Raw genomic sequence first — 15,865 nt, forward strand, 5'->3', positions numbered from 1 at the left:
TTTTAAGGATTTTTTCTGTAGGCGTGGAAATTTTTAAGGATTTTTTCTGGAGGCGTGGATATTTTTAAGAATTTTTTCTGGAGGCGTGGATATTTTTAAGAATTTTTTCTGGAGGCGTGGATATTTTTAAGAATTTTTTCTGGAGGCGTGGATATTTTTAAGGATTTTTTCTGTAGGCGTGGAAATTTTTAAGGATTTTTTCTGGAGGCGTGGATATTTTTAAGAATTTTTTCTGGAGGCGTGGATATTTTTAAGAATTTTTTCTGGAGGCGTGGATATTTTTAAGGATTTTTTTCTGGAGGCGTGGATATTTTTAAGGATTTTTTCTGTAGGCGTGGAAATTTTTAAGGATTTTTTCTGGAGGCGTGGATATTTTTAAGAATTTTTTCTGGAGGCGTGGATATTTTTAAGAATTTTTTCTGGAGGCGTGGCTATTTTTAAGGATTTTTTCTGGAGGCGTGGATATTTTTAAGGATTTTTTCTGGAGGCTTGGATATTTTTAAGGATTTTTTTCTGGAGGCGTGGGAACTTTTAAGGATTTTTTCTGGAGGCGTGGATATTTTAAGGATTTTTTCTGGAGGCATGGATATTTTTAAGGATTTTTTCTGGAGGCGTGGGAACTTTTAAGGATTTTTTCTGGAGGCGTGGATATTTTAAGGATTTTTTCTGTAGGCGTGGATATTTTTAAGGATTTTTTCTGTAGGCGTGGATATTTTTAAGGATTTTTTCTGGAGGCGTGGCTATTTTTAAGGATTTTTTCTGGAGGCGTGGATATTTTTAAGGATTTTTTCTGGAGGCGTGGATATTTTTAAGGATTTTTTTCTGGAGGCGTGGATATTTTTAAGGATTTTTTCTGTAGGCGTGGATATTTTTAAGGATTTTTCTGGAGGCGTGGATATTTTTAAGGATTTTTTCTGTAGGCGTGGATATTTTTAAGGATTTTTCTGGAGGCGTGGATATTTTTAAGGATTTTTTTCTGGAGGCGTGGATATTTTTATAGATTTTTCTAGAGGCTTGGATATTTTTAAGGATTTTTTCTGGAGGCGTGGATATTTTTTTAAAGATTTTTTCAGGAGGCGTGGATATTTTTAAGGATTTTTTTCTCGAGGCGTGGATATTTTTTTAAAGATTTTTTCAGGAGGCGTGGATATTTTTAAGGATTTTTTTCTGGAGGCGTGGATATTTTTAAGGATTCGTTTTCTGGAGGCGTGGATATTTTTAAGGATTCGTTTTCTGAAGGCGTGGATATTTTTAAAGATTTTTTTCTGAAGGTGTGAATGTTTTTAAGGTTTTTTTCTGGAGGCGTGGATATTTTTAAGGATTTTTTCTGGAGACGTGGATATTTTTTTAAAGATTTTTTCAGGAGGCGTGGATATTTTTAAGGATTTTTTTCTGGAGGCGTGGATATTTTTTTAAAGATTTTTTCAGGAGGCGTGGATATTTTTAAGGATTTTTTTCTGGAGGCGTGGATATTTTTAAGGATTCGTTTTCTGAAGGCGTGGATATTTTTAAAGATTTTTTTCTGAAGGTGTGAATGTTTTTAAGGATTTTTTCTGGAGGCGTGGATATTTTTAAGGATTTTTTCTGGAGGCGTGGATATTTTTAAGGATTTTTTCTGGAGGCGTGGATATTTTTAAAGATTTTTTCAGGAGGCGTGGATATTTTTAAGGATTTTTTTCTGGAGGCGTGGATATTTTTTTAAAGATTTTTTCAGGAGGCGTGGATATTTTTAAGGATTTTTTTCTGGAGGCGTGGATATTTTTTTAAAGATTTTTTCAGGAGGCGTGGATATTTTTAAGGATTTTTTTCTGGAGGCGTGGATATTTTTAAGGATTCGTTTTCTGAAGGCGTGGATATTTTTAAAGATTTTTTTCTGAAGGTGTGAATGTTTTTAAGGATTTTTTCTGGAGGCGTGGATATTTTTAAGGATTTTTTCTGGAGGCGTGGATATTTTTTTAAAGATTTTTTCAGGAGGCGTGGATATTTTTAAGGATTTTTTTCTGGAGGCGTGGATATTTTTTTAAAGATTTTTTCAGGAGGCGTGGATATTTTTAAGGATTTTTTCTGGAGGCGTGGATATTTTTAAGGATTTTTTCTGGAGGCGTGGATATTTTTAAGGATTTTTTCTGGAGGCGTGAACATTTTTAAGGAGTTTTTCTAGAGGCGTGGATATTTTTAAGAATTTTTTCTGGAGGCGTGGATATTTTTAAGAATTTTTTTCTGGAGGCGTGAATATTTTTAATGAAGTTTTTGGGAAATGTGGATATTTTCTAGGGCATGAAATCTATCATGTCTATGAACGTTTTGCATTTCTGGTGGAGCCACGATATGCGGACTTTTTAAGATTTCAGAAAAAGATAAGGGATTTAAAGAAAATTCTGAAGACGTGGACTTTTTCGGGAGGAGTGGATTTTAAGAATAAAATTGGAGGCGTGGATTTGATAAGGTTTTTTCAGGAGACGTTGATTTTTTCTGCAATCGCGGATATTGTTAAGGAAGGGAGTGGATTAAAAAAAGATCCGGAGACATGTATTTTTTTCAGAAATGGATTTTAAGAAAAAAAAGAGAAGTTCTGTGCGTGGATTCTTTAAAGATTTTTCAGGAGTAGTGGATAATTTTTTGAATGTTCTTGAAAAGTGTGGGCGTGAATTTTCAAATGATTTTTTCTAGAAACATATTACGGTCATAACAATTTTTTCTGGAGGCCTATCATGGCCATAGGAATGCAAAAATGTAATTTTTTCAGCATTTCCGACCTATATAGCTAATGTGCTGGATATTTCCGGAAGCAAAACATGACCACAAGCATGTGAATTTTGGGGATTGTTTCTGGCGGAGTGGATTTTTTTAGGGAGTGTGGATATTTCATGACCATTTTTTACAGTCATTTTTCCGGCAGGCGATCATGGCTATAACAAGGAACAAAATTTCGAAGCAGGCAGGTATTTTTAACCTGATTACGGTACATTAATTTTTAGTGGGGAAATATCCTGTCTTTGGGGCCGAATGTTCGAATACAATATCCGAATTTTACCTGGTACTTATAGAAATGCCCATCTAACAAGTGGAAATGATATGGATTATTTTAACCGGTTCGGGAGTAAAACATGAAAATTGGTATTTTTCTACCGGAACTTTTTTAAAAAAAGCCCCAAAAAGTTGAAAATTGAGACATATATGTCGATATTCCTTGTAGTCCCTAAGATATTGTCGATATTCCTTGTAGTTCCTAAGATGACGGGTCTTGAGATTTTCTCCTCTCTGAAATTATAGGTTTTACATTACATCTCCCAAACATATTTCAGTAGGCTTATACCATCGATTATAATTTCCAAAGAAACACAAACAAATTTTATTTACATTTCCATGGACCATCACACCCACACACCAACGCACCGCTTTCCCCGCGGGACAAAAGAAAATTGCATGCATGACAAAACATGTGTCTTCATTTGAGTTCAAAACAAACTAGAAGACCATGGGAAATCAAAAACAACAAAGGAAAACAGCAAAACGCTTTCAAAAGACAACCTTTAAACATCAAATGCAGTTCAAACGAAATCGAAGCTAGCGAAGCATGAGAAATGCGGAGGCGCGCACACACACAGAGCAAACATGTCATATTTGGAATAATATTTGCAGGTTGATTGAACATCATCCGAATCCTGAGCGAAATGTGTCGGAAGCACACGCGTTTCCAATAAAATAAAACCAGTAACAACAACAAACGAACCGATCCATCAACCGCATGCCTCCCTAGTCGACCAAAGAAAAAACCCACAACAGTCTTGTCTGGCAAATGAAGAGAGAAGTTATTATCCTTTGGTTAAATAATTTGCATGCTGGGATGGATGGATGGATGGCTGGAATGGTTGGATGGATAACTTATGCAAGAGCCACCAACAGCAGAAACCTCAAATAACGAAAGGAAATAAATCATTTATCTATTCAACCAACCGACCAACCAACCATCCATCCGTCCATCCACCATTGATACTTTGTTGTTGTTGCTGTTGCTTGTCAATGTTTCCAAATGAATGAACCAAACTGGAGCACACCAAAGCGGGAGAATATCCTTTAAAAATAAACATGAAAGTCAACCAACCAAACAATATTGTTGAGGTTTTTGTTGTTGTTACTGTTGTCATTTGCCTTATCCTTTGCAGAGCGACAGAAAAAAAATGCTTGCACACGCTCTCGCACCAGTAACCCAGGATGGCAAGGCAAAACGCAACTGACAACCATTAAGGTAAATATAGACACAACAGCAACAACAACAACTACTACTACTACTACAAAGAAAAAAAAACAATCATAATATTCAAATATTTTCCAGGAGAGGGGAAAGTGAACAGCAGTCAGATAAGGAGAGGGGGAAAAAGGTAAATTTTAACAGTGGTTTCGAATGGTAACAAGAGTGGAATTTTCAAGGATTTCTTTTGGGGGACTATCACGACTATAGACGTGATTTTTGAAGGCGTTTTCCAGATATTCGACATGGTTTTCGATGATATTTTCTGTGAGGGTATAATTGCCGTGGGCAGGGATTTTTTTTTCTATTGGCATATTATGATCATCTAGGGGCCTATCATGGTCAGAGGTTAGTGGGTTAGTTATAAGTTAAGCCGGGCCGGGCTATACGAAGACGTGGACCTGCACAGACAATTTTCTGAGGTAGGCTGTAGTATCCATTACGAACTTCAAATATCAAATTTGAACCTATTTCGATGAATAATATCGAAAAAATCATCAAAATACCGAATATCAGGAGTTACCGTTACATGGGGGCTATACGAAGATGAGAATCTGCATACACACTTTTCTGTCATAGGCTGTAATATCCACTACGAGCATCAAATACCAAATTTGAAAGAATTCCGGTTAATAATGCCGCTAAAATCACCAAAATACGGAATATCGGGAGGTACCGTTATATGGGGGCTATACCAAAACGTGGATCTACATGACCCATTTTCAATACCAAAAGTCCTGCAGACATTATATACACTTGAGTAAAATTTTATCAATCTACTTCAATTCGTTCGGAAGCTAGAGTGATTTCCACAGAGGAAAGACGGACAGGAGGACAGACGGGCGGACATCGCTAAATCAACATAGAATTTTATGCTAATCAAGAATATATACTTTGTAGAGTCTAAAATGTATATTTTGAGGTGTTACAAACGGAATGACAAACTTAATATACCCTTCATACTATGGTGGGGGGAATAAAAAGGGGAATTTTTTAGGGATTGTTTTTGGTGACAAATATTTTTTCTCCAGTCCCATCATATTTATGAACATAGATCCTTAAGGAGCTTCTTAGAATCCACCTCGGCCATAAGTCAGGACTTTTTTGTGGGCGTATGTGACCTTACCCGGCATTTCTTCCGGAGGCTTATCATTGTTGAAAACGTGGAGTTTTTTAACATTATATCTTCAGAAATTCTGATGACTGTTTTTTTTTGGCTTTTTGTAGTCCTTTTTGTAGTTCGTAGCTATATGGATGGACTCTTCCAGACCATTTTTCCAGAGGCTTATTATGGCTAAAAATGAGAGATTTTTTTTTATTTTTTTTCCGGGAGATCTACTATGTCTAAAATGGTGAATTTTTGTGAAGGCAAATCATGGTCACGATTTTTTCTAGAAGTATATTATGATCATAAGTATATTTTCCAGGTGCCTATGGTGGCCATAGATAGGTAACGAGACTGCAATTGGGAATTTGGAATTATTCTTGTTGAGAAAAATTTTTTCCGAAATCCGAATTCCGAACGTATATGAATGAACTTGGAGCTTTTTGGAATCCAAATGGGTCATAAGCCTGGATTTTTTAAGCATTTTTTTTGTGAAGGACTTTCGTAGCTGTACATTTTCATATTTTCAGGAATTTTTTATGGCTAAAAACGTGGGTTTTTTAAATGTTTTTTTTTTTGGAATTTGTTTCAGGGGGCAATCATCGTTTTTTTTTAAGACTTGTCGAGGAGGCTAAGACTGTGGATTTTTTTTAAAGAATTTGCTGGATTTAATTTTTAGGATTTTTTTCTGTCGGCATATGATAGCCAAAAGCATATATTTTTAAGGATTTTTTTTGGAAATGTATCATCCATTTTACCGTCGTTGGTTTTTCGAGTTTTTTTTTTTTTTTTTATAAATTTTATTGAAAATTTGTATACTCTCAGCCATATGGCTACCGAGGGTATATATCATTTGATACGGCCACAACGTGGCTCATCGAAATAACGGTTTTAGACCCTAGGTCTATTTGGACCAAATCCGAAGCGAGTTATTTTAAGGCTTTTAAGAATACTGTTCTGGAGGCGTGGATTTGTCTTTCTGGTGACACTGATGTCTGAGAGATGTGGACTTTTAAAGATCTCTTATCTGGGGATGGATTTTGGTTTGGAATCGTGAATTTTTTTCTGGACGAGTGAATTTATTTAGAAATGTGCATTTGTGAAAAATTTTTAAAGAGGCGTAGATTTTTTTGTTTAGAGATTTTCTTAAGGCCATGCATTTTTAATAATATTTGCTGGAAGCGTTGATTTTTCAAAAAAATCCTAAGGTCTTGATTATTAAGCATTTTTCTGAAGTCTGGATTTTATAGGGATTTTTAATTTAACTATTTTTTCTGGTGGTGACTAATATTTAAAGACTACTTCTCTGGAGGCTTGGATTCTTTAAATACGTTCTTTTCGAGAGAAAGAGATTTTTTAACGATTTATCTGGAGGATTGGATATTAAGAAAAAATTCTACAAACGTGGATATTTCTTAGGGATTTGAAGGCGTGGATATTTTACAGAATGTTTTTCTGTAAGCGTGGATATGTTTACGGATTTCTTTTAAGTTCATTTTCGGAAACGTGGATATTTTAAAAAATTTTTTTCAGGTGGAGTGGATAGTTTTGATTTTTTTTTTTTTTTGAGGGCGTTTTTTCTTAAGGGTTCGTATTTTTTTCGGAAGCGTGGATAGGATAAATGATTAACATTTTTTCTGGAATCGTGAATATTTTTTAAATATTTATCGGGAGTCGTCGTCATTTTTAAGGATTTTTTCGGACTTTTTTACGAGGGGTAGATATTTTTGAAGAATTTTTTCTGAAGATGTAGATATTTTTTACATTGTTTCTGTCGTCGTGGACATTGTAAGGATCTTTTTTCAAGAGGAGTGGATATTTCATTTTTTTCTGGGGTCATTGATTTATTGAGTAATATTTTTCAGGAGCGTGGTTTTTTCTGGAGTAGCGAATTTTTTATTTTATTTTGCAGAGGAGGATTATAAGTTTTTTTTAGGAGATGAGGATATTTTTAAGAATTTCTTTCTGGAGGTGTGGATAGTTTTAAGTATTTTTTCTGGAGATATGGATTTTTGAAGGATGTTTTTTCTGAAAGCAACATTTTAGAGATGTAGATTTTTGAAGCGGGGATTCCTTAAAAAGTTTTATCTGGAGACATGAATTCTAAGAACTTTTTTTAGATAAGTAATTAAAAAATTGTTTTTTAAGGATTGAAGGAGGATTTTTTCTGGCCTCGTTTTTTAAGTATTTTTCAGAAGTCATGAATTTTTAAAATGTTTTTGAATTGTATTTTTTTTTTGTATTTGTGGAGATGTAATTCTTTTAAAAATATTTTTGTAGAGGTGTGGATTGATTAAAGATTTTTGCTTGGAGTTTGAAATAGTTTGAGCATTTTTTCTGGAATGCGATTTTATTTAGAATTTTTTCTCGGGTCTAGATTTTTTGACCTTTTTTTCCTTGGAGCTTGGATTTTAAAAGGATTTTATTCTTAAGACCTACATACATATTTAAAGAATTTTTTCCTGGAGTCATGAATTCTTTTAGGATTCTTTGAGTTTTTTTTTTTTTGTATCGAGGGTTAATTAAAGTTTTTTTTTCTGCAGAGAATAATTTTTTTAAAGGGTTTTCTTTTCAGATGGCGTGTATTTTCAAAATTTTTTTCTGGAAATTTAATTTTTTTAAGGATTTCTTTTGTGGAGACAGTTATTTCCCTTTGAAAGCATGAAACTTTTTTTGGAGTTTTAGAAATCAGTCGATAGCCTTCGATTTTGTTCAAGAATATTGTTTAAAACCTATCGAGAAGGTTTTTTTTTTCAAATCTTTTTTGTAGCTATATATATAGACTTCTAAGCATATTGTGTATTTTTGGAGGCCTTTGGCGGCTACAATGGTAACTATTTTTTTTTCTCCTTGAGAATAAATTTTCTCCCTTTGACGTCACTGTTCAAAAAGTGCTCATCGCGCTGAAAGGGGTGAGTGATGCTCACCTAGATTGGGAAAAGTAAACAACATCATAACACCACCGTGTTGGTGTTGTTGTTATTGTTTTTGCCGCATCAAGCGCCAGTTTCACACAATTTTCACGCAACAATGATTTGTATTTAAGAGAGACACTCAATTTGAAACTGACACACAACATCAGCAGCCGGAGCAGGAGCAACGGCAAAAAGGCACGTGTCCTTGTTTGTCTCTGGCAATTACAGCAATTAAAGATAAAATACAACAAAAAAAAGAAAACACAAATGAGTGGGATCCATGCAAAACGGGCAGCCGTGGACCCCTCCTTTACCTCAGAGAGGCAGAGGGTGATGAGGGCACATGCCTATGGAGCTGGCTGCGGCTGGTTGGTTAATGGCGTTACATCATTAACATTTATTATGCTCATCATTTTCCACTTCATTGAGGTTAAACGCCGACGGGGTTTTTAAAGAGAGGGAGAGCGGCTGGAGTGGGGGGTGTGTATCTTTTTTTCCTTTTCAAATAACAAATCAAAATATTCATAACCACTCTTCATCGACTTACCATCCTTGTTCATTCCCATTTGAAGGCACTTCTTGAGACGGCAGGCCTGACACTGATTCCGATGGGCTTTGTCGACAATGCAACGGCCGGTGCCCGCTTGACATCTGTAAGCAAAGCAATGAGAAAAGTTTCAATTATCATCTTTGAAAAGTAAGGACACTTGACAAATGCTGGGCCAGATTTGCATGGCGTAACTTCAGGCTAAACAAAAAAGGAAAATCGCAACACATTTTTATTTAATTTCCAATTCAATTATTCCGCCATCACACTTTCCTCTTGGCCCAAACAACAAAAAAACACAAAAATTGCAACATTTGTTGATTTCTATGCTGACACAAGGACATGCGCATCCCATTGTCCTAAAATTACCACTCCTCTCCCTCTCTCTACTTCGTACATTTCCATTTTTGCCAATCTTGTTTCAAATTATCCTTGCAAAACAAAAGAAACAACAAAAGCGTCCGAAAAACCACTTGAACAAAAATTAAAACTCATCATGTCAATATCCTTTTTGGTCCTGTCTGTGATAGACTCTACCTTCTTCTTTTTGTTGCCACAAATCCCCGAACAAAAGCTGCTACTGGTGGTGGTTTGTAATACCCAGAAAAGCCATGTCCAGAATTCCTATAAACAGACTTTAATGCTCGCTCGCTCTTCCTCTCGCCCGCTTTGCATGACGAACCATTCGCTGATAATGAAATTAAGCTTAACGCTCATACATTATTTCATTAAGTCGTCGCTCCCCCCGGTTAACCTTTTGTTCGATTGCTTCTGCCGATATGCCAGGCTGCATCTGAATACTCACTTCAATTTGGATCGACATGTGTTAGGAATTTCTCAGGGCAAGCCAGAGGCTATCTTCCAGTTTTGGAAGAGGAAATATTGATTTAATAACTTCTGAATTGGCGAGGAATTATTGAGTGATGACCAAGTTTTCATAATTAATTTATTTGAACTCTGCCGAGGAGCTATGAAGGATGTTAATGGAAATGGAGAGGCGAAGGGCTAAAAATGGGATATTTTTACAAAGTTGTTATATATATTTTTTTTACAAAAATAAAATAATTTTAGAAAATAAAATTATATATATAATTATATAAATTAATTATATATGAAGGTTTTGAATTTTTTTTTGAAAAATATTTTGTTTTTCATTTTTTTACTAAACCTGATTATTTTAAATATTTTTTATGTACAATTGGTTTAATTGATTAAAAATTAAATATTTGGATATTTTATATTCGAAGGTAAACAGTGTCATTTTTGAATATTTTTTTAAACAAGTCCAAACTTTAAAGAGAGGGTTCTTAAAAAAAAGTTTCAGTATTAAAATGTGGCCCTTTAAAATTTTTAAATAAATCCTTTAATTTTTTATTATTAGAAAAAATACTTTTATTCTAAATATTTTCGGACGCAATAATCAATTTTTTTATATTTTTTTATTTTTGTTTTGGAAGCTAAACAGTGTTATTTTTTCAATATTTTTTTCAAACAAGTCCAGAGCTTGAAGAGAGGATTCTTAAAAAAATGGGAATTAACAAGTAAAATAGTATTATCCAAACTATTAACCCTTTGTGGGGAAGGTTACGAAGCAGTTGGCCAATATTGACCAATTCGTATCTGACCTAATTACAACGTGCCAGTTTTGGACTATATCGACTACTTTCTATACTTTATATGAGAGATGTGCAAATTTTTGAAAAATATGGAAATATGCGGAACGGAACGAAATATTCATTTTTTCCAATACAGATAAAAAAATAGGTATGTTGAAAAAAATCTGACACTCATATCCAATTTTATACGAAATCATAAATTCCGATAGATAAAATATTCATATCAGATTTGTCGTTAAGAGAAATAATTAGATATAGCAAGTTGTATAGAATCACCGCCTTGTTTCGCATGTTTTGACAGATATAAGTACTGAAAATTTCGACCCTTTGTAGGTGAGGTACCAGAAGGGATATATATCATCTTCACAACATATCTTCCGTTAGCAAAAACGTTTCTAGTTGTGAAATTTGAAGGGAGTTGGATGCTTATTTCGCTTTCTTTGAGCGTTTTGTTTTGCCAAAATCTTGAACCCTTCGTGGGAGGAAGAAAGAAGAAATTATCCGATATCTACAATTTTTATAACGTATCTTATGCTCATGGAAATATTGACATGTACTAAGTCTCGATGGAATCGAAAGTTAATTTCGCGGTTTATGAGCTATAGGATATTCAAAATGTTGACCCTTTCTGGGGGAGGTACCTGGAGGTGTGGACCGACATATCCCATCATCACCGACATATCCCATCTTGTGTTAGTAAAAATAATGGGATGTGTGAAATTTGAAGAGAATCGAATGCTTTTTTCGAGTCGTATGGTGGTTTTGGTTATTAAAAACGTTGACCCTTTGTGGGGGACGTACCAGAAGGTATGGTCCGATCTCTACCATTTTTATAACACATCTTTTGTGAATGGAAATATTGAGATGTACCAAGTCTGAATGGAATCGAATGGAATTTTGACCCTTTGTGGGGTAGTATATCGATATATCCTATCTTCACACGAGACCTTGGCTTTATTAAAATAAAGGGATGTGTGAAATTTTAAAACAATCGGATTCTTAAATCACATTTTATGAGAGTTGAAATTATTCAAAATGTTGACCTTTTGTGGGTAAAGTACTTGATAGAGTGGACCCATATTGTCCATTTTCGCGCCTGACCTACCACCGACGCAAATATTAGGGTTTGCAAAGTTCGATCAAAATCGGGTTATCGTTTCTCTTTCTGTGCAGAAAATATATTTGTCGAAAATTTCGACCTTTTGTGGGGGAGGCACCAGAAGGAGTAGACCAATATATTCCATTTTCACACCAGACTTTGGGTTAATAAAAATATTATGATGTGTGTAATTTGAAGATAATCGGACACCTACATCACATTTTATAAGAGTTATAATTATTCAAAATTTTGACACTTTGTGGGGAAGGTACTTGATGGAGTGGACAGATATTGTCCATTTTGGCACCTGACCTAGGACTGCTGCAAATATTAGGATTTGCAAAGTTGGAGCAAAATCGTATTATCCTTTCTCTTTCTTTGGAGTAAATTGTGTTCTTTGAAAATTTTGCCATTCGTGGGGGAGGTACCAGAAGGAATGGACTGATATTGCCCATCTCCGAAATCGATCTAAGTTTGACAATAATATTACATTGTACCAAGATTGGATCAAATCGGATACTACTTTCGAGAGGTGCACAGCAGCCAAACAGACAGACGGACGGACGTACATCGCTAGATCGACTCCAAATGTCTTGAAACGGATTTGGTCTAAAGAGACCTAGGGTCTAAAACCATTATTTCCATAAGGCACGTTTTGGCCGTAACAAATGATATATACCCACTGTAACCATATGGCTGAGGGTATAAAAAGGACAATATATTTATTTTTTTTTTGTTATTTTTTAAAAATATTATATTGAGTTGGTCATTCCGTTTGTAACACCTCGAAATATACCTTTTAGACCCCACAAAGTATATATTCTTAATCAGCATTAAATTCTATGTCGATTTAGCGATGTCCGTGCATCTGTGGAAATCACTCTAGCTCCCGAACGAAATGAAGTAGTCTGATAAAATGTTACTCAAATGTATATTATATCTGCAGGACTTTCGGTATTGGAAATGGGCCATGTAGGTCCACGTTTTGGTATAGCTCCCCTATAATGGCCCCATATAACGGTACCCCCCGATATTCGGTATTTTGATGATTTTAGCGACATTATTCACCGATTTTTTTCAGGTTTCGCATTTGATTATTGTAATGGCTTATGACAAAAGTTGCCTATGCCGGTCCACGTCTTCGTATAGATCCCAATATAACGGCTATAATCGGTATTTTTAAGATTTTAACAGAATTTTTAACGGTATTTATTTTTTTGAAAATACCCAAATTCGTTGCAAATATTGGAGGGTATTCAAAGTTCGGCCCGATCGAACTTACTACTTTTTTACTCGATTAGAGAATAGATTGTTCAAAAGAAATGTTGAAATTAAAAATAAAAAAAAAATATTTCTTGCCGAAAAATATATATTTAATTTTTTTCTAATATCAACTTTTTTATATTATTTTTTTTTGAATCTCAAAATTATTATTTTTTTAAAATAATTTTCATTTAAAACGTTTTAATTTTAAATATTTTTCCCAAAAAAAAAAAGTGGATTTTTAATACCTAATTTCTTTCTCAAAAATTATTTTTAAATACCGAAAAAAAATTATTTAATTAGTATTTAAAACATATTTTATTTGAAGAATTTAAGAAAATAAATATTTAAAATATTCTTTTTTTAAATACAAAAAAAATATTTTTTTAATATTTCAAGAATTTAAAAAAATAAATATTTAAAATAACCTTGTACAAAACCTGATTTTTTAATTACTAAATCTCAATATTAGACTTTTTTAAATTATATTACATTCTATATTTTATTTGTTTATAAATGTTTTAGACAGTTTGTGGTTATTTTCTTTTTTAATTCAAAATAAAATAATTCTTTCAAAAATATATATATTTATTTTCTAGTATCAAAATTGTTATACCCTACCCTCTGGCGATTTCCAGCAGATTTTAATGCAGCAAAAAAATATGACACCGCTTTTCCTCTGTATTTATACCCTACACCACATAGTGGTAAGGGTACTATGTCTTTGTGCATTTGTTTGTAACATGGAGAAGGAAACGAGATAGACTCATAGTTTTGGTGTTTTGTTTGATGATCAGCATAGAATCATATATTGAGTCGATTTATACATGTCCGTCCGTCTGTCTATGTATTTTTAAATAATTTTTATTTATATTTTAAATAATGTAAATAACATTTGTTTGACTCAAGTACGAACCCTATTGAAATTGGTAAAAATCGGTTCAAATTTAGATATAGCTCCCATATATATCTTCATTCGATTACATGTTTCTTGTGCACCAAATGCCTAATATCTGTCCAAATGGTGTGAATTTTGCTACATCCGACCGAAATCAACCTATAAGCATGTGCTTCAAATTTGATGAAAATCGGTTCAGTTATAGCTATAGCTGCCATATATATGTTTCATACGATTTTGGCATTTAAGTCCCTTACATTCGTTATATGCACTCCACAAGACTGATATTTACCACCAGATATCAGATACAGCTTAGCAATTCATAGATCAAATTTTTTCAAGTTCGGTTCAGATTTAGATATAGCTCCCATATATATGTTTCATCCGATTTTAGGTTTCTTGTGCACCAAATGGCTTATATCAGTCCAAATGTTGTGAATTTTGGTACTTTCGACCGAATTTAGCATAGAGATAAGTACTTACTTATTGGAAATCGGTACTTATTGGAAATCGGTTCAGATATATCTATAGCTCCCATATATATATGTTTCATCCAATTTGGTGTTTAAATCTCCAATTTTCGAAATATGCACACTACCATAATCATATTTTGTACCAGATATCTCATAGAGCTCAGAAATGACCGATATAAACCCTTCTGTTACGAGAGCTCTACTAAATATGCATAGTGGTGTAGGGTATCATATAGTCGGCGCCGCCCGACATTTGAGCTTTCCTTACTGTTTTTTTTTAAATCTCAAAATTAATTTTTTTTCAAATTATTTGCTTTTAAAATATTTTAATTTAAAATTTTATTTTGAAAAAAAAATATTTATTTTCAATGCCTAATTTCATATTATCGAAAATAATTTTTAAATACCAAAAAATGATTTTTTTTAAATAATTTAAAATATATTTTAATTAAATAATTTAAGTTTTTTTTCGCACTCTTTATTTTTGTTTTATTTTACCCTTCTTCAATTCCACTTGTCAACAATTATTTAAAAATACCAAAAAATATATATATTTTTAAAAATAATTTTTTAAATATCTAAATAATTCTAAATCGAATAATTTTAGATTTGCAATTGAAGATTTCAATGTTTTTTTTTCATTCTTAAAAAAATGTTTTTATTCTGTTTCATCCTTCCTTTTTTCGACTCCATTTATCTTTGCCCAAAGTTAATTTGCGCTTAACTTGTGTTTAACATATTTACTGGCCAGCTTATTTTTTAACATAATTGTCTAGTAATTTTTTTAAACATTTTTTTTTTGGATCCTGAAGAAAAAAGAGGGGAGAAAAACCAAATGGAAACCTCGTTTTTTATCCACTTTTTTCCACCCATTCGGCATTTAGTTAACCTTCGGCTGCATCTGTGACAACGTTAACTGGCCATTTGTCGTCACAATTGACATAAATTTATTATTTTGTGAAATTATGCGTTTTTTTTTCTTCTTTGTTGCTGTTGTTGGTCTTTCTTCGGTAAATCACAAACGTCAAAATGTTTTTATCATTATCCTTGCTCCCCTGAGACAAGGAGGGGGGCAGGGGAGAAGAAGAGACACCCAAAAAGAGACTGACATAAAACTTAAGTGGAATACATTTGGCCAAATGTGACCGCATTAAATTTCGTAAATCACGTTATTCTCTGTGTGTGTGTGCATGATGACACTGCCAAACACACAAACTTCATACATATATGAGCCTGAGACAATGAGAGTGGGGGGAGTTAAGTACCGGAGGCCCAAAAATACCCATAATCCTGGCCAGAAATAAACTTAAGGGCTCAGCACGCACGCAAAGCGAAGTGAAGTAGAGTCTATGCCGAGGATGACAATGATGATGAAGCTGTTGGATTTCTGTACGACAGAAGAGAGAGAGAGAGGGAGGTGGGGAGTTTTGCCTCTGATGTACCCAGTAAATTGTAGCACATTTCATGTTGTGTGATGCTATGCTTTGGGGGGGGGGGGGGGGGGGGGTTTATATTCAATTTCTAACTTTTTGTCCAGATTTCTGGGAGGGGAAGGAAAAAACATAGGGCGCCACACTGTAACATCTCCATGATATACCAATATCTCAAAATGGTAGCCGTATTGGAAATGCATTGCAAATACAGGGTGAGACGAAAAAAAACTGCAACCAACTTCAGCCTGCTGTCAGACTTCTAAG

General features: G+C 33.8%; 1 protein-coding gene across 2 annotated transcripts in view; it reads right to left on the reverse strand.

The window, feature by feature from the left end:
* Positions 1–15,865, reverse strand: part of LOC101890022 (photoreceptor-specific nuclear receptor) — a 41,445-nt gene that overhangs the window by 9,464 nt on the left and 16,116 nt on the right. For both annotated transcript variants that reach the window (XM_020034774.2, XM_020034773.2), the window contains exon 3: positions 8,820–8,923. In XM_020034774.2, the coding sequence (XP_019890333.1) occupies positions 8,820–8,923 (104 nt within the window). The remainder of the gene's footprint in view (positions 1–8,819; positions 8,924–15,865) is intronic.

The sequence above is a fragment of the Musca domestica genome, unplaced genomic scaffold (genome assembly GCF_030504385.1).
Source record: "Musca domestica strain aabys unplaced genomic scaffold, Musca_domestica.polishedcontigs.V.1.1 8, whole genome shotgun sequence".
NCBI classification, from domain to species: domain Eukaryota; kingdom Metazoa; phylum Arthropoda; class Insecta; order Diptera; family Muscidae; genus Musca; species Musca domestica.